Genomic DNA, 19,717 nt, shown 5'->3' on the forward strand with positions numbered 1-19,717 from the left:
ACGGGCGACGACGTGAGCCATGTCATGCCAGTGCGGGGAAAGGCGTGCTTTCCCTGCCCCGGTTGCACAACCATAACCGTAACCCTTCACCGTGCTCTCTCGGGCTGGGCGCGAGTGAGCTGGGTAGGCAGAAGGAGCTGCCAGGGAGGGAAGAGCGGCAGCCGAGGCAGCATCATGCCATGAGAAGAGTGGCAGCTGAGCCAGCGTCGTGCCACAGTGCCAGCCTCTGCGCTTGCCACGTGCTTGCCACGTGCCACCCTGGCACCCACCGGGAGATGCCTGGCATCGTGCAGAGGCAGGGAGTAAGGTGGGATTTGCCTGGAGCAAAGGGGACGGTGCTTTCTCCTCGCACCGCAGCTCTGGGAGGGATGGAACAGCCACATCCCCGAAGCACGAAGCCCAACGCTTCACACCGCACACTCACCGCCCCAGGTAATCCCCTCTCCAAAGCCCTAATCCTCGGGCAAACACATCTGCAGTGCCTCGCACCCGAGCTATCAGCAGCCTCTCCATCCACCACTTAGTCATACGCACAACCTGCTGCCCATCCCCCACAGCTCTCCTGGTTGCAGAGGAGCTTCCCCATGGACTCCTCCGCCGCCTCCTCGCCAGCCACCAACTGCCCGACCGGGTACCGTCCCCACGGCCATCCTGCGGGACAGCACCTCGGTGATTCAGCCTCTGAAAGAAAAAAAGAAAATAATCACAAGAAAAGCAGCAAAATATGCCCAGCGCTGCATCGCTGGGCTTTTTGTCACAGCAATACGCTTGGCAAAGCTCTCCAAGCACGAGCTGCACAGCCGGGCACACATGCTTGCACACGTAGTGCCGAACCCCCTCCGACTCCGCGCTGCCAAACGCAGCCACCTCCAGGGCCGTTAAGAATTGGGGGAATTTCCCATTTTCTACTAAACACTCGGGTCATCCCCCTTCATTAGCAGGGCTTGAAAAACCTCGAAACATCCACAAAAGCATCAGCAGGCAGACTGCAAACTTACGCTGGGGTTTTGGGTCATTTTTAAACCCCATTGCAAGAGCACATACATGCACTGCTTAGGAAAAGATCTTTACCGTTCGGGGTTTGAGGCTTTTAGATGGAGAGGAGCCACAGTTTAAGTTTTCCTCCAGCCAATGCAAAAAGTTATTACTGTTTCAAGACAAAACTCAAAAATCTGAAGTTTTTTAATTTTACTGAAAAATTAGTAGGGGGGAGAAATCACTGCAATTAGTATTACGCTTGTGAGGGGGTCAAAGGACACTTCAAACTGGTTGCAGGCACCGCTGTGCCCCTCCGAAGGCTGCCTGCCACCATCAGAAGGATGGAGAAATAGAAAAAAACCCTCCTCCTGTGCTCACCATGAGTGTATGTGTGTGTGTGCTCCGGCCAGGGGGTTCTCCCCATCTCGCAGAGACACAGGACGGCTTCACCGAGGGGGCTCGGCAGCGCTGCCTGCGATGGGGAGGGACCACCTGGCTGCCAGAGCCCTCCAGGAGGGCAGAGCCCCCCTGCATCCCGGCACGGGTTTGAGGCCAAGCACAGCCTGGTCTTCCGAGACCCAGCTCCAGCCACGGGATAACTTTCCTCTTTTCCCTCCAGCTCAGTCTCTGCGTGAGAGCCGGCTCCTCCCTGCCGCCGAGCAGAGCCCGGCTCCATTTTGCAGGGCTCGGCTGTGTGTTTATATTACCTTCGCTCCCAACTCCACCTTTCCATTGACAACTATTGTATCCACGGGTAATTTCAGGCCTGGCCCCCAGCCAGCTTTTCAATCATACCAAGGAATAGATATATAATTTCATTCACCTCCAGGGTACAAACAGAAAAGAAGAATTTTCATATGTGCTTTCTGCATCACCCTCCCCACTCACTTCCTATGGGTCCAATGTACATAATTATCTCGGCTGGCTACATCTAAGCAGGATTAAATGCTTTACGTGATATTATCTCCCAGCAATCTGATTACAAGGCTGCCTTTAAATGTATAATGTGGGTTTTTTGTACCAGCTTACACCACACGCCAGAAATCAAATAAGAAAATATCTCCAACAGTCTGCAAGAAAACCCGACCCATGGACACCCCTGAGGTTTTAAAGTTTCAGGAAAAGGCTTTCGGCTGAAAACAGAGCGCTAAAAGCTTTGCAAACACTTCTACTGTGTCTAGAAACAAGGTGAAAAGCAGTGGGAGATCGCCCAGCCTTCCCACTGGTGGCACTGGGAAGGAGCCACTGGCTGCAGTGCAGGGAGCTCTTGTTCCCAGCCATGGGCAGGTCCCTTCCCTCTCCCTGCCCTGGGGCAGCAGGGACAGCCCTCGCCCACTGGTTTTAAGAAGAGGGTCCTGACACCCCTCATTTTTCCCACCAAGGGCCATAACCCCAAATTCCCCCTGTGCCCGGAGAGACCCAGCTCATGTCCGTAGCCCCGCGCATCCCAGGGAAGGTCGGGTCCCCGTTCCCATCCCTGTACCACAGGACAGCAGCTCTCTGGGCTGCCCCAAACGAGCATCACCCCTGTGGCTCATCCTGGGGCTGCGGGATGCAGGCACAGCATCCCACGGGGCTGCGATGAACCAGGGAGGGCACCCACCCGTAGGTGCATGGGGGAATACACCCCCGCGTGTGAGCGTGGTACCGGCACCCCCGGGTCAGTGCAGGCAGAGCTGCTTCCCCCTACCCCGAGATTTCTTGCCATTGCTTTTTTCTGAGTCATAAGGCATGAACCAGTGACAGGCATTGCACCTGGGGGTGAGCTGGTCGGCTGCAGCAAACCCAGTGAACGCTAAAACACACTCACGGGTGCCTGGATGAGGCACTGCAAAGCTGCCTTCAGCTTTTTTTCCCCGTTTTTTTCCTTCCCTGAAGAGGCTGCCCTCCTGGTTGAGAGGCAGGACCTTGGAGAAGCCAGGAACAATTAAGCTGGAGAAAAGAAACGTAGCAGAACGGAGGAAGAAGCAGCAAAAGTATGGCTTTACAACATTAAAATAAATTAGAGCAAACTCTGAATTTCCCATTTATTTGAAAACAATCACAGTTAAAAGGTCAAATCCATTGGCAAACAGTAGTTTTGTATCATCCAGAGTGACACACGAAGTACAAATGAAATCCAACCAAAAAAATAAAATAAATGAACCAAACAGAAATGCATGGCTCTAGCTTAGCTTATTCAAGCCCGTTCCCTTTGGCCGCCCTTCCTGCAGCTTCTCCAGCAGGATGGAACGGTGGTCCCTGACCCCCCCACCCGCAGCCTCGCTCCCCCGAGAGCTGCATGGCCATGGAGGGACCGAGATGCAGGCAGCAGCCAGGCAATCCAGTTATTCCTGCTGAGGGGACTCATGAAGCCCTTCTTACCACAGACACGAGCATCCCTAGCGAAGAGGGAGGTGGGGTTCACAGCATCCTTCCACCTTCAGCATTTTGCTCCTCGCTTGAGCCTGCAGCAGGCACAGGGAGGGACGGGCAAGGCTGGCTCCTCAGCCTGGAAGGGACTAATCCTGCCTGCTTGGGAACAGCCGTTCAACAAGAGATGCTTGAAAAGCAAAGGGTGAAGAGGCAGGTACGCACGGTGCACGTTTCTGGCTCCTCAGGTACGATAATTAATTCACCCTGATGAATTATTTCATCCTGACGCTGCCCAGTGAGATGAGGGCTCCCAGCACGCTCAGGTCCTGGCTCAGCTCTGAGCTCTTCTGTGGGGTGAAGCGCGACCAGGGCCACCGCTGGGAAAGCCCTGCGCTGGTTTTCTGGGGAGTTATGAACCATTGGAAGCAGCAGCCGTAAACCAGCAATCGCTCAGCAAGGCCAGACACAGCCACGGGCTCGTGTGGAAACACATCCCGCTCTGCACCACGCAGGCAGCACATCAACGACAACACTGGTGACCACATCTTGCCTTTTCAAAAAGTACATGCTAGAAAACGCAAAAATTCTTCCTTCCCATTTGTTTGTTTTTTGGTTTTTTTTTTCAGAGAAAGCCTTGGGATATTGGACACAGTGCAGTGGATCAATGCCCCACCTAGGAGATAAACTCAGGAAAAAATGACATTTCCCTCTTACAGAGATCCCAAGACAATTCATTTTTATTTGCCTGGACTGTTTGCATCCATCAAAACAAATACCCTAAAACACTCCCAAGGCCCAGCGGGATACACGAGACCTGCGATCCCACAGAGGACTGTACGTGTTATCTTGGCCCTAACACCTTCCACCTGCCCTTCCAGGACAGTGCCAAGTTGAGGCTCTGTGAGGAGTTTACTCCATTCAAATGCCTTGGTACTTAACCACAGACCAGCTTAAACACGCGACATCAAATTTCTAATCTTCTACAGAACAAAGATGACCAAAACCCAGAGCGACCTAACTCAGAAACCAGCCCAGCGTGGCAGGGAAAGGACAGGGTGACCTGCAGCCTGGCCAATGTGGGGTCCAGCGACCCTCCTGGGAGGAAAAGAAAATCTGGTGGTGAAAGGAAACCAGGACCTGCACGGAACCACCCGTATTTGTGCTTTGAAAACCATCAACATGACATTGGAAGGGAGGAAGAGATATAAAATTATAGGAAATCAACACCGAACCAGATCCAAAAAAATATATATACAAAAAAAGTCTAGAGGATAACGTGTGTCCAGTTCCAAACACCGCTGCACAAATGGCTCTGAAGTCTTCTCCTGGGGAACGGCACGCTTCCCTACCCCAGCCCAACGTCCAGGGACATCATCACCACAAATCCTAATATCGAAGTCCAGGACGCCAGCTTCCCGTTGCCACTGCAGGGAGAAAAGGGGAGGGTGTCAGCTCCTGGGACTGGCTTTTCGGATGGGGGAAACGCTGCTTTGTATCTCATCCAGGCAAGGGAAGGGATCTTCCAGTTCCCCCGTGTCTATCTGCCTTCCGTGGTTGTCACCGAGGGGCCTCACCTGGTCTGCGCCTCGGGGATGATATCGTCCATCACCACGTAGACCATCGCTCCGGCAGCAAAGCCCAAGGCGTAGGGGAGTAGAGGCTCCGCCACCACCACGGCGAAGGCACCAAAGATGCCAGCTAAGGGCTCCACCATGCCGCTCAGCTGCCCGTACCTGCAAAAGACCGAGACTAAAAGCCACCGCAGACCTGGCACATGGGTGGCACAGCCTTCCCGCGGAGCTGACGGGCTCTGCACTCCCCGGCCCCACTGTTTTCCCCAGTGCCACAGTGGCCAGGAGCAGGTTGGCCACCCTGCCAAGTCACCCAGGTTATTTTAAACGGGCAATGAAGGTGTTTTGCCCTAACCCAGCTGCTTTTTCCAGGAAGGGAATTAAGGCACGATCTGATTCCTTCCCCCAGGAGCCCTGCAGGACTTGGGGATCCAGCTTGCAAGCAGGGATGGGTCAGAGAGGAAACATTTCCAACAGCATAGCTCAATCCCAAAGAGGCCATCTGGCCACAGCCTCAACCAGGATGAAACTGTGCTCTTCCCCCTCGTTGTCTTTCCCTCTAGGACTGTTTTAACTCTCCGGACCATGGGAACTCCCTTCCCGGCAGCAGCAATCCTGGTGCAAGTCCCAGCACCAGCTGCGCTTACTGCATTGGAGGTGGGTGGGAGGAAAAGAAAACAAAGCTTTGGCGGGAGCAGTTTCCAAGCCGCCCCCCTGCCCTCCCAATCCATCACCCGGCTGAGCACACGTGCACGGGCAGGAACGCAGCCCTGCGCTCGCAGGGTTCATGCCCTTGGCTTTTTCACCTTAGGGAAAAGAAAAAAGAAAAAGTGGGTTTGAAATCCAGCTTGGAGTGAAGTAAGAGGAAAAACACAATAAAAGAAAAATGAAGAAGAAAAAAAATCCCACCAAACAAAAACCTGTTTAGTGCAGGATCTGGGAGCTCCCCACAGGCACTCGACAGGCAGCTGAGGCAGGATGGGGTGACCTGCCAGGGTCACCCATACATCCATCCCCTGGGAGCCGGAGGCTCGGACCTGAGCTCAGGCACTGCGGAGGGAGAGGGCAGTGCTCACCACCCTTCCGCAAAGCTGGAAACCAGCAGCGCGCCCGGCAGCAGCTCTCTGTGATGTAGGAGGGGACCAGGCAGGTTTGGAGTAAGCCCAGCCCAAGGGCAGCTCAATGACAGAGAGATGCAAACATATACAGGGATGAGATCTATAGGCACCCGCTCATCGGGAGCTGCTGGCAGAGGGCTCTCATGTCCATGGGTGAAGAGGAGCTCAGCTTACCAGAACGCTTTCCATGTTGAAAATCCCGCACCGCGTAAAGGCAAGCTGACAGCCAGGCCCTCCGGGAAATTCTGAATCCCAATCCCAATGGCCAAGTTCCTACCCACACAAAAAAAGCATAAATATATATATATATATATTAGTGGAAAGTACAGCCTGGGGTAGGCTGCTGGGAGCTAAGAAGAAAAAAAAAAAAAAAAAGGCGTTATTAAAGTATGCCATTTGAATGGAAGTGCACCTAGCCCTGGGGCTAGGCATGTTAATATTTAACATGAACACAGCAAATTTCATCTTCAAAGAGCTCCACAGCATTTCACCAGCATCAGCACCAGCCCTGGGAGCAACAGAGACCAGACAGAGAAGAAGCTTATCCAGGGAGGCCCCACGAGGCGTTTCCAATCCAAGCTTCCCGGGAGCTGCAGCATCCCCGGGCCTTGGCATTTCATAGAATCACAGAAGGGTTTGGGTTGGAAGGGACCTTAAAGATCACCTAATTCCAGCCCTCTGCCACCAGCCCAGGTTGCTCCAAGCCCCATCCAGCCTGGCCTTGGACACTGCCAGGGATGCTCTGGGCAGCCTGTGCCAGTGTCCTGCCGCCCTCACCATAAATAATTTCTTCCTTATATCTAATCCAAATCTCCCTCTTTCAGTTTAAAGCCATTCCCCCTTGTCCTGTCACTACAGGCCCTTGTAAAAAGTCCCTCTCCAGCGTCTTGTCAGCTCCCTGGAAAGCGCTCTAAGGTGTCCCCAGAGCCTTCTCTTCTCCAGGCTGAACAACCCCAGCTCTCTCAGCCTGTCTGCACAGGAGACGTGCTCCAGCCCTCTGAGCATCATGCCTGGAGCACTCCTGGGATCACAGCTTCCCCCCTGCTGGGGGGGGCGGTTTGCCAGAGGGACCCCAACACAGCCCCAGCCCTGGGGGGAGCTGGTCCCTCTCCTGTAACCTGCCCCAGCTCCCACTGGCACCATACTTAACCACTGCCTTACAGCCCTGAGGCTCGTCAGAAGAGTAGCACGTTTTAGCCACAGGATTTTGCTTGCTTTCTCTCTTTTTTCTCCCCTCTTGCATCCCATGGAAAGGCAGCACTTGGACTTCCAGAGCCAAAACCAGCCGGAGGGGAGAGCCAGTCTGTCCATCACCAAAGCAACACAGGAGGAGGCAGGCTGCTGCCAGGACCGATTCTCCAGGCACAAGAGAGAAAAAGCCTGATAAAGGGGGTTAGGCAGGCAGACACGGTGAACTTGAACCGCTCCAAGTAAAGTCTCACGTCCCCAGCAGGAGACAACACAGCTCTTAAGAGTTGACAGCTGAAGGACAGCCAGAAGAGGTTCGAAGAGACAGCCAAGTGCAGAGAACGAGGTGAGGTTTCTCCTTGCTTGACCTCTCCCCGTTGATACTTAAACCCTGTTTCAGCACCCACCTTCAGAGCACCCACCCGCTGCTCTCCTGCCCAAGCCTCTCCCATCAGCAACCCCATGGTGGGACCAGCACATCACCCAGAGCTGATCCAGACCGGGAATAGCTCTGTGAACAGCTGGCGGTCACGAAAGCTGGATTTCCAGTGGGAGGGCTTGTCAGTTCTTCTGCACCTCAGCTCCGTGCACCAGCACCTCATTGAGCAGGGGGTGCTCTCGGCACCCCCCACCCCCACCGTCACCCATCCTCAGCTGGTATTTGCTCCAGCCTTGGGAACGGTCCTTCCCCTTGGTTTTGATTTTTGGTGAAAATCAAGAAATTGGGATAGGGAGTTTTCTCCTTCACCCAAGATACAAAAATATTGCAGGCACCAAACCAAATGGGGCTCGTTTCTTTACGGCGTGGGCTCCTTAGGTTGAGCAGCTCCGTGAGAGCGGACGGGAACTTGTTCCACACTTGGAGCATTTCTCCCATTGTGGCTTCACTGGTGTGTGTCAGCGGAGGCAGCCGCAGCCTGTCCCTGGGGGGACACCAAGAGTGTGACCGTCCCGGGGGGCTCAAAGCTCCAGCAGGGAGGTGCTGGGCTGCGACCTGCCCCAGCCCACAGCTCCAAACGGGACCCCAGCGCCTCCCCGCAAGGTCAGTTATTCCTTTGCCAGCAGCTGAAAGCTCCCTTTGCTGCTTTAAACACTTGTTTCCTATTAGTAAAATAAGACTGGTGAGAAAAATCTCTCTGGGTTGTTTAAACTTCTACCAGGGTTTACAGAAGAGGGGAGGGGAAGGGGGAGAGGCTGTGGGTTTCCCTAACCAGGACAGGCTCTTACAATCAAAAACATTATTCAAGGGAAAGAGAGAGAACGGAGGGGGAAAAACATCCCTTTTAGAAAACACTGGAGCTGCTGTCTGTGTGCTGGGTTGTTTTTTTTTGCTCCTTCCCTAGCCTTCGCACAAAGCAGCTATTACTGGCCCCGACCACAACAAATTAATGGGGTGGGAGAGGGAGGTGTGAATGGAGGGGTCTGTACGGGAAGGGTGGTGAGCCCCCCCCCTCGCCCCCGGTCCCGCCGGGAGGAGGGAAGCCCACGCTGACCCCTTGCCCTGCAGCAGCCCCGGGGGAGAGAAAGCCCCGAGGGGCAGGAGGAAGGGGAACGTACCCCAGGGAAAGATCCAGCCAGAGAAGCCCAGGTGGGCGGGTTTGCCCCTGCTCCCCTCTCTCTCCAGCACACACCTCTAGCAAAACCCATCCGGGCTCCCCAAAAGCAAAAACCAGCCCCAGCCGTACAGCTTGGGCCACCTCCCCAGCAGCACAAGATGCCCAGCGGGTTTGGCACGTGCTGGGGATGGGGCTGCAGCCGGCTCAGCAAGCACAGCAAGCAACGGGCTGCAACGAGCAACGTGCCATGTGCCATGGCACACACACGCCACGGCCAGCAACATGCAACGGCACGCAGCGTGCCACGCGCCACGGCATGCACACACCACGGCGAGAAACATGTGTGTGCAGTGGGTCACGGTGTGCTCCACACCAACATGGAACCCACTGGGGCCAGGCCACTCGTGTCCCCAGCCCTCAGCAGGTAGGCAGCACTGTGTGCCCCCTTCCAGGTCAAGATTTTAACCTGTTTTCCCCAGAAACACGGGTGTTGGCATCACGCCACGTGGGTGCTGGCAGTCGGGGCAGGCATGGGGCGCAGGCATGCGAAGCCTCAGCCGGCAGCACGGCAAGAGGCACAGGCCACCAGAGACCCATTGCCTGGCTGCAGGCGTTCCTGCACGTGGGGTTTCTTACTCCTGCCTTGGGACACCCACAGGCAGAAAGGACCTTCTGGGCTCAGCATCAGGCTCAGAAGGTCCCCATGTCATCTCCTGGCCTCCAGCCCCACCAGATCCCCACAAAGGTCTTCTGCTTGCCCAGACCACACTCCCCCACCCCTAAGACCACTCATTCCTTCAACGCTTCCTCCCATCACAACTCTGCTTAAATATTTCTTGGACTTTGGGGCCTTTTGAGCCTTTCCCAGGGACACTAATCTCACCAGGATGAGGATAACGCCATGACAACAAGGAGGCCAGGAACACATAAGCCTTCCTATTTGCTTTGCCTTGGTTCACTGCACGAAGGGTACCTCCACTCGCCTCTCAGCGGCCACCTCTGTTTGCACAGCACAGTGTCTCGGGAGAAGTCCAGGATCTATGGCAAAGAAGATTTACTTCCAGGGCCCAAGTGTGAAACAAAACCATCCCAAGAGACATTCCTCTCCCCCTTCACCACCGAGCTGTGCACACCTCACACCTTCTCCGCAGCTCCTGTGTCGAGCTGGCAGCAACACAGCGGGTGAGAAAGCAACTGAATCAAAGCTGCATTGTGCGTGAGGAAAACAAAGGCGTCCTTATTACGGAAATAGGTGGGGATTCTTGGAAGGCTTCCCCTGACTGCAAAGAAATACATTGTAAAACAGATGCACAGACTGCAGCAGCCTGGCCCAGGGGAGCTGAACCGCTGCCCACGGTGAGCGACTGGGCACAGAGGAGACGACAATGGGGAGACGAGCCAACGTAGCCAGAGGGAGAATCATCAGGATGAAATGTTCAGAGACCTAAGGGTCTCTAAGGGATGGCAGGTGGGGAATAAGTGATAGAGAGGTGTTAGAAGCAGATCCCACCTGGCCTGATGGGTCACCCATACGCAGCTAGAAGACATTTTGCAGACGAGGATAATCTGTGGCTCATCCCCAACCTACAAACGTGCATTGGTCTCAGTGCCCTGCCCAACATGAGAATGTCACTTGGGTGTCTTCTCCGTTTGGGCAGAAACAGAAAATTTGTTTCTCTGAGTCAACGGACTCAGGTGCCATTGGAAGCATCGAGGATCAAGGAACCAACATGCACTGGACATGTTACCTTTCCCAGCTCTCTCCCTCAGCTTCCCCATCTGTAAAATGGCCGTGACAACAGCGATGTCCTCCACAACCTTCTCAATCTGGGAACAGAAATACCACTAGCACACGTGCCATCTACACGTGAGCTCTGCAGAGACCCAGCAATGCCGGGATGGCTCTGCCCTTGCATTGGCTGATCTTCTGCAGCAGAGCCCAGTGTTGCAGTTTTAAGGAAGGAAAGGTAAAACCGTGGCATCCTGGTGGAGCTCCACTGAGGACCAGCTCCTTGTGGCAAGAGGGAAAGACTCCATGTCCCCCGGGAACGTACCAAGGCTGGACCTCCTACCCCCAGCTCGCCTGCCAACTGCTATGGCACCATGCTGGGAGACTTCAAGTTCACTTTCAAAAAAAAGTTGGCATCTCTGCATATTTGCAAGGTCAAGGCACAGAAAGCCTTCTATAAGCCTAAACCCTTGTTTTCAAGGGCCTATTCTTTTACAAACTGATTATGAAAGCAGGCTACATATTCTTAACAAGCCCCTTTTCACTACGGCTTTCAATTCCCTCCAGTGTATAATGTGCATGTGTATTCTTGCATGGCAGGCCCTTACATACTGTTTTGATTGTTATCGTCTTGCCATGAAAGGGCCGATTGTTTTGGGTTCCCAAGATTACATCATGGCTCCCACTCGGGCCGCCCGTCGAGGTGTTTGATCAGGGCTCGCAGGTGGGAAGGAGCTCTGCGGCCAGCGCGGGCCCCGAGCGCTTCCCCTACCTGCCCTACCTGCTCAACTCCGCTGCCGGCACGCTCTGCCCCGGCGCTACGGGGGGCTCTCACGCCTGGAGGCGGCCGGGGAGCGGCGGGGGGGACAGCGGACTGCCAGCCCCCATGTCACGGGGATGTGCTCCCACCCTGAGCCATCCACGGGCACACGGGGCTCCTGGTGACTCCGTTGCCTGAGGTGCTTGGCATTTTAAAGGTCAAATCTGCAAAAGCAGGTAGGAGGATGTTACTCCCACAGATTTACCCTTTGATAACACAGTTATCTTTCATCTCAAATGCTCAAACCCATGAAAAATAAAAAAAGAAAAAGTGGATACAAATCTACTATGCCTCCTCCTCTTGAGTGCAGCTACCAGCCCTGGGGACGCAGAAATGCATGGAACGTGTTCCCCCATCCCAGCCAGGGGATCCAGCACGTACCCCCATCCCGGGCAGGGGATGGGGCACGTACCCCCATCTCGGGCAGGGGATGCGGCACGTATCCCCATCTCAGGCAGGGGATGCAGCATGTGCTGCCCATCACACGATGCCTTGAGCCTGAAAGCCCTCAGGACCCCTCCACAGTGGCAAAGAAACAAGCAGGCTGGTAGCCACTGCATGATTGCCCAGTTACACAGACGTACAGACAGACTGGAAATTATATCTGAATGGAATCTGACAAAAATAGGCACCCTGTTTTCATCTGGAAGTCAACAGCAGAGCCTCCTCCCAAACCGTGCCATGAGCAAGGTGCTTTCCAAATGGCACCAAAGAAAGTCAGCACATCTGAAAGGAAACAAAGGGAAGAGGACAAGTGGCAGGAAGGAATTTGGGGCACAAACCCAGAGAAGAGCTGCAGAGATCAGGAGGCAGGAATGGGCTGGACAGTCACACGGACACCTATCTCCAATGAGAACAACAAAAGCACAAGAGGCAAGGGGCACAGGCTGGAGTGGTTTCGTAGGCTGTGCACCAGCCACGCCGCCAGCCTGCGCCAGGAGTGGAAAAGCACGCTGGATCCGCGCTAGAGCCATGCGTGGCAGCCACAATGGAAACAACACCTGCTCCACCGGTACTCAGCCATTTCGGCACTGCTCCTCTCAGTAGCCACTTCCATACCTCCTCCTGCCCCTTGCCTCCCTCTCCCTACCCAACTGCCTGGGCTCTAAGCAGCGTGCCGCCTGGTCTGTACCACATCTGCTCGGCTGGCCCAGCGCCAGCCTTAAATACACACCACCCTGGATCTGCATGCAGTAAACATTTACAATTTTAGGAAATTTTACCCTTAATTTATCCCAAAGGCACGTAAGCTAAGTTCAAAGTCATAAAACCTGCTCTCGCCTCTGACTACAGCAGCCAGGACGTGAACTTTAGCTGAAGAGCAAGAGATTTTCCAGTTTTCCCAATATAAATCCCCACCGGTGCCAGGCCAGCCCAGGACGGGGCTGCCACCCACCTCCCCTCTCTGGCAAACCTCAGCTCAGGCAGGGCTCGGGCTGGCAGGATGGGGAAGCCCCTGTGCCACCTGGCCAGCCACATCCTGCACCCCGAGGTGATGGGGATGAGTCTGTGCATGAAGCATCCAAACATGTTCACGTGCCTGAGCCGGCTCCATCTTCAAGTTACATCACTTTGCTAAAACACGCAGGACTCTTTTGTTTTTCTTTCCTTTCCCCAACCTGCCGTGTGTCGGTGCGCCCTGTGTCCTGCCCACGGCACACGGCCAGACTTGCACAAGTGCCGAGGCCCCGTCCTACCTCCCCTCCCAAATCCCAATCCAACCAGCATCAAACACAAAGCTCAGCTCCCCTCGGCATCTCGCAGTTGCTGCATCCTCCGGCACCCCCCCAGGAGGACTGCCCCCCCAAACTCTCCCCACATGGACCACCAAGTTGTTGTCGTTTGGCCGAGGAAACTGGGGACTGGCATGTGAAAGGCAAGTCCTGGGGGCAGCTGGCTCAGGGTGTGACAACACCCCACAAGGTGCGGCACAGCGCGAGCGAGGGCTGTCACACCGGGTACCAGGCGCTGCCAGCCCGGGCTCAGATACCCCATGGGGCTGGGGCACCTCCCCCCCACCTCAGAGAAACCAGGGGGGCTCAGCCAAAAGCAGACAAGCCCCGACACCCGCCTCCAGCCATTCCCCAATGCCAGCAGCTGCCGGCAAAAGCAAGTTCAAAACCTCGACGTCAGCCGGGGCGGGCGATAAGTGATAGCAACCGCGGCTGGCCGGCCGTCATTGTTCTGGTACGGCAGGCGCGTATCTGCCGCCGGATCACACCGAGGGCTCCCATTGTCTACAGACTATTTATTCCTCTGAGGTTTTAAAATCTTTATTCTTATCTGCCTGGTTATTTATGTAACTGTTTGATTTATGAGTCAGACTCACGCACAGGGTAAAAGTTCACATCTCCCCTGATCCGGGAAGCACAAAGACATGTTTCATGAGCTCCGTGCACTCCTGCTCTCTTCTCTCTTTCGCCGTGTTCTGACCTCAGCTGTGCAGCAGGAAAAGCTTGGGGAGCCTCAGCACTTTCTCCTGCTGATAAGAGCCTGAACGCAACCTGCGAGTGCAGGATCTGGCCAGCGGCGGCCGAGCCGAGCCTGCCTGCAGCTCACAGAGGCTGGTACCTGCAAAACCAGGAGGAGACGTGACCGAGCCCTGGCAGGAGGTGCAAGCTGGGAGGAATTACCCTTGTCCTGCTGCTTGCTCCCACGGGACATAATGAGACGCAGGATCCATCGCACGGCCAAATTCCTATTTGCACAGTTACGGTCTACCTAGCTAAAAAATTAACAGGTACTTATAAATGCATTAAGTCGTCACTTCCCACTCTCAGCATTGCTCCCCGGTCATATTTACTGTGGTTAATTTCATGCCCGAGGAAAGGGACCAGCAGGAGACCCAGATATTCCCAGGTCCGACGCCAGTGACATCACCCACACCCGCAGGGGCTCCCGGCAGCTCTGCCCAGCCAGGCGGGGAGTGGGGACCTGGTCCGAGGGGGCACAAAGCTCTGGCTGCAGACAGTCAGCCCCATGAGAGGTGCCCCTCTGCCCCTGCAGCAGGAGCTGCCTCAGTCTCCCCATGCATAAAATAAGGATAGGAAAGCAGCACTAAAAAGCAGCATGTAGAGCGGCAGGACCCCTGCCATTGCCACTATTCACAGCATCTTTCCTTTTTCAGAAGCGTCTTTGCATCACTAGGGGCCACCCCAAGCCCTGCAGACACCCAGCCCCCAGGCACCCTGGAAATCCCACCCAATGGTTACAAGCAGAATGGCAACGACCACAAAATGAAAAGTTTGCAGGGATGGCGAGAGCTTGCACCTCATCAGAGCCGGCTCCCAGAGGTGATGTCTTGGCCAGAAATTTCTCTGTTTTCCAGCAGAAACCCAGAGCAGCCTCACCCAGCAGGCACCGAGGAGCTGCAGGCAGCACCTTCCAGCTCCAACCGTCACCAGGAGGCTTCAGTTAAGACCTACAAACCAGAAGCACCTATTTTTAAATACCTTAAGACGACCCTCACGTAAGCCCTTGTTAACTCTATTTTAAACAGTGTCAGGCTCCAGATAATTTAAATTTTACATATTCATATAGGCACGCCCATAAATAAAGCAGGATTTAATGACGCGGCTGCATTGATCTCGTGTAGGGATAGAGCTGGAGGGAGATACGGAACGTTGTGAAGGTTATTAAAATATTTTCTAAAAAATTAAACACACACAGAAGCTGGGTGGTCTAAAAGCAGGGCTGGGATTATGACCCACCTATAAAAATTCCTAATAATACCTGCCAATTAATGTTTATAGCTTCATGCAAAAATGCCAGCCCTCTCCTTTTTGTATCAATCTTCAAATTGTAAGCACATTTCACACAGAAAATTATTTTACATGCCACGGAAATCTCAGTGCAAATAACACGCTGGCACGGGGGAATGGTTTATTTTTATGGGTATTTTTTAGGGTATTTTTTCACCTTGCCCTCTAGATCCAGGCAGCCACCGGCACACGCCCCCAACGCTGATAGAAAACAAAAGCCTCGAGCAAGGCAGAGGAAGGAGGATGAGCGTGGTTAATAAAGACACTATTCTTCCTCCCTGCTAAAGGGTGAAAAGAACCTGAAGGGAATCAAAACTCAGCTATACATACAGGTAAATATATATGCATGTATTTCATGCATCCTCTCTCAGGCGCCTGCAGTGAGGCTGTGATGGAGCTCAGCATCCCCCTTGTCCCACCCGCCGTGGGCAGCTCACTGGCCACACAAGCAGAGCTCGCTGCCGCGGCAGGGCTGCATTGAGGGGCTCACCAAGGACTCCCATGTGCCCACATTTTTGCATCCTGATGGGGATCATTAGCTAAGAGCAAAATTAAAAGAACTGAAATGGTTTCTCCTCTTCCTTCTCCTGCAGCATCGCTGTTAAAGCATGCTGGGGGAGAGTGTGAAAGCACCAGAGCGGCTCCTTTATGCAGCCTGAAAACCTGGAACTAAACAATTTAGTAACAGCTGTAGCTATAAAAGGCCCTATTATCGCATCGTGTACAGTAACAATGTCTTCATTCAAATTGCTTCCCCTCCTTGGAGGGTTTATTTTTAAACCAGGCTGCTAAAGAGAGGAATAGGCCACTGGGGCTGCAAAGATGAACCTGGTGTTCAAAGTGAGCTTGGTTTGGCATTACCTTGATAAGATACACAGGGATAATGGATTTTTCTTTCTCTTTTTTTTTTTTTTGCTCTCTTTATTTTATTTTAAGGTGAACAGGAACTGAACAGGTGCACTTTGCAGATCAAAGCTGGGCAGAAGAGGCCTTTGCAGGAAGGTCCCAGAGAACACTGATTGTCAGGTTTTGGCTTTTGGGTCCAGGGAGGGAACGGCACCCGCTGCTTCATCCCGTGGAAGTGGGGACCAGGTTGAAAGGCAGGTACCAGCTCACCTCCTCCTGACTAACCCATCCTCTGCAGCGCCCGCTGTGACTGCCTGGCTGTCTGTCCTCCAGCCAGAGCATCACACACAGCCCAGGCTGCCACGGAGACCCCAGGACCGCTCCATGGTCCCCCCCCTGCTCTGGGCAGCCTCCCCAGCCGCTCTCCTGTAAAACACCAAAGGATAACACAGACACCCAACAGGGCTGCAGTGAAACCCATGCATCACAGCACACTCAGCACCTCCTGCTTACGGGTGCTTGCAAACACAGAACCAAAGCCGCCTCCTCTTGCAGGACCATTGCAGGCTGCCGGGCCCTTGCAGCACCCAGCCGTAGCTCAGCCAGCACCCACTCCGTCGGCACAGCCGGGGAAAGCGTTGGGCAGCTCCCTGCGAAGCCCCCCAAGGGAGGTGAGAAGCCCAAGAGCTCCATGTGGGAGCTGCTCCTGGCATTCCCTGTCCTTCAGGCTGTATCTGCAGGCGCAGTGACCACCACAGAAAGCAAGCAACTATTACACAGACTTTCCACAGAGCCAGATGTTGTTTGGAAGGCCAGCGATCTCTCCTAAGTATTACAAATCAACCAAAAACCCTCCTTGGTCTAGACACTTGAGTGAGGGATAAGGAGGAGTGAGAGAGAAGAGGAGGGGAGCCTATTTATACAAATGGTGATGTAAACGCGAACAGCCAGCGAAGGATTCGCAGCCAGCAGCCCGGCTCCCAGCCAGGCTTTGGAGACCTCCCTGCTGACTTGGGAGGTCTTCTCCTCCTCCAAGCCAGGGCAATAAATAAAGGCTCAGCACCCATCCAGCCCCAGGAGCTGGGGCCCAGCGCAGGCTGGGCTCCCACGGGCTTTCAACCCCCCCATCTCAGACACAGGGTGGGCAAGCGAAGAAGAACGAGCATTGCCACTGAACCTGCCATCACCCAAGTGGTGAAGGAGCCTCCGGCACACAGACACAAGCCAACGAGCCCAAGGGATTCTGCTCAGCCTGGCTCTGCCATGGGCTGCACCACTTCGGGCAGGTTTCCCCTGCTGAGGCACTGACTGAGCGCCTTGAATTTTGGTTTGTGAATTTCAGGAAAGCACAGAGCACCTGTTTCCTCTAGCTGCTTTCCACCTCCTGCAGTTTGGCTGCTTCTGGAAGATTCTCCCCAGCTCCCTCACCCCCTGCCCAGCACCTCTGTGGGACTCAGCAGCCGTTGTGCAGCTCTGCTCTGCAATTCCTCCTTCGGCATCTCCACGTGCTCCGCAGCAGCATCACCAGCCGAGAGTGACCTCTGCCAGCCAGCTGCTGTGGAAAGAGCAGCTGCCCTAGACGCAGCCACGCAATGGGAAACCACCCCCGGGCAGCCAAGTGCCCATTTGCAAGACTCAAAAAGCGAAAAAAGCATCCTCCAAAAAGCATCCCCCCTGCAGCGGTGCACGGGGACAGGGGGAACGGAGCCACGCTGACCTCCCCAGCCTGGCAGGAGGCAGGACCAGCCTCGCGGAGCCAAGGTAAACCATTCAGGGACGGTTTGCTGCCAAGAGCTACCGAGGAGCTGCTCTCCCGGCTGGAACCTTGCCTGACAGCAGCTGCTGATTTCAAACGGGTTCCCTTTGCCAGGGGGGCTCAGCACGGCTCCCCCGGCATCTGCTCAATGGCGGGACACAAGGGTCTTCCCACCACCGCCACATCACCCAGGGGACCTGAGGCACTGCAAGCAGGCAGGGGTCCTTGCTGGTGTCCACAGACCTGGGTTGCATCAGGGAAGTCTCTCCCCCAAATTTAAATTCACCCTGAACCCAGTCTCTAGCAACCCAGGTTGCTGTGACCAAGCCAAGCGACCATGTTTTCTGAGGACCAGCAAAATGTTTGTGCTCTGCTCCCCATCCAAAGAACGGAAAACAAGGTCTCTGCTCCCTGCCTGCCTCTCTCCACCTAAAGGACTGAGCAGCAAAGCACTGTAAGACCCCAGATTTAACTCCCCAGCACTGCACCAAAATGGGAAGCAGGTCTGTCTGCAGGAGGACAGACTATCCAGGCACTGCAGGAGAACAAATGTTTTTGTGGTGAGGAAAACATCTTGTAGCTTTGAAGGCAGCTCAATAAAAACACTGCAGGCCACACAGCTTTCCCATGACATTTTTTTTTGGCCGGCCCGCAGACCTGGCCACGCAAGGTGACAGGAGCCATCGGTAGCTCTGGAGCTGCTTTGGGAGCGGCTGAACACGCTGTTGTGTTTGGTGTCACGCTGATTTCATTATTCACACAGCAATCATTTTTCTTGCATACAGGAGGAAACCAAGACATCACTGTCAGTCTGGCTTCTGTCTGTCCATGGTTTAAGTTTGTTTCTCGAGGATAAGGAGTGGGAAGGGAGGCTACACCACTCCGCAGCCATCCTCTCCGTCCAGCCTTGTGCCAGGGGCTGCCCTGTGAGCTCTCACCTCTGCTGCAAACCAAGCGCATCAAGGCAGTCCTGCAGCATCTGCTACAGTTCAAACAGGAACGGGGGAACTCCATCCAAGACGACAGAAATGCTGGGGAAGGTCTTGGGAGGGGTAAGCACAGGCAGAGGCACTGCCTCATACTGCACAGCCCTACACACATCTTCGGGGAAGGGAGGAAGCGGTCTGAGCCCACCTCACCTTGCTTCCCAGGCACCCGCTTCCTTTTCCTGATGGCCAAGAGCAGCTGTAATATCTGTTCCCAATAAAACCTGTTTTCTGATGGGCAAGGAGAGAATCACAAGGCTCTGGCAGGAGGAGCACACGCGCACCAGCAATGCTGCTGCGGCAAGGCGAGTGCGCAGCATCTGTTTCCTCACAGCCAAACCGCAGTCCCGGCTCTCCCGGCAACTGATGGTGAAGAGGGCTTTCCAAACATCCATGCGGCCTCATTTCATCTGGACCGAGACCCTCTTCTGCCTAAATGGTGCGTTTCTTCTCTTAAAGCCAATCTGCACGTTTGCACACAGTGGCTGGGACATCTGCCCCTGAGGCTTCTCCTGGGAAGGCGCTGTCGCCGCTGGCAGGACCCTCCTCTCCATCTCTTCAGCCAGTGCTGATGAGGTTCATGAGCCACGATGAGGAAAGCAGAAGCTAAGAAGCCACAATCCTGTTTCATGGCTCACCAAACCCTTCCAGACCACCTTCTTCCTTTCTCCTCCCAAGCACCAGTGATGGTGAAAACACACCACGGAACCATCTCCACCATTCACAAAAGCAAACCCTCGAGAAACCTACCCTGCTCGGTAACTCTCAGTAATAAACACCTACCTTCAGGAGCGACTAACTAAAAGGTGCTTAACAAGTATCTTCCAACAGTTTTGTTTTGTAACCAGCAGCAGTGCTGGGCTGTGTTCTGCACCCTGGACAGGAGCAGGATTTGTCCGGGATCCCAGGGAAATGTGGAAATCCCTGTGCAGCCCCCCCTCATCCGCCATCCGTAGGTGGGGGTTTCTATTAGGTGTTTCTGTGCACAGCCTTGATCTGATTAAGAGGTCGGGATTTGACCCCACAATTTGATCCCACCCCAGCAACCTCTTT

The 19,717-nt window shown here is 54.5% G+C and overlaps 1 protein-coding gene across 1 annotated transcript in view; it reads right to left on the reverse strand.

The window, feature by feature from the left end:
• Positions 1 to 2,991: 2,991 nt before the first annotated feature.
• SLC39A11 (solute carrier family 39 member 11) overlaps positions 2,992 to 19,717 on the reverse strand; it is a 98,450-nt gene continuing 81,724 nt past the window's right edge. Inside the window, exons 8-10 of the mRNA XM_055795633.1 lie at positions 6,197 to 6,295; positions 4,908 to 5,066; positions 2,992 to 4,757 (exon numbers count right to left, since the gene is read on the reverse strand). Of these exons, the coding sequence (XP_055651608.1) occupies positions 4,679 to 4,757; positions 4,908 to 5,066; positions 6,197 to 6,295 (337 nt within the window). The 3' untranslated portion in view covers positions 2,992 to 4,678. The remainder of the gene's footprint in view (positions 4,758 to 4,907; positions 5,067 to 6,196; positions 6,296 to 19,717) is intronic.

This window comes from Falco peregrinus, chromosome 2 (assembly GCF_023634155.1).
Source record: "Falco peregrinus isolate bFalPer1 chromosome 2, bFalPer1.pri, whole genome shotgun sequence".
Taxonomy (NCBI): domain Eukaryota; kingdom Metazoa; phylum Chordata; class Aves; order Falconiformes; family Falconidae; genus Falco; species Falco peregrinus.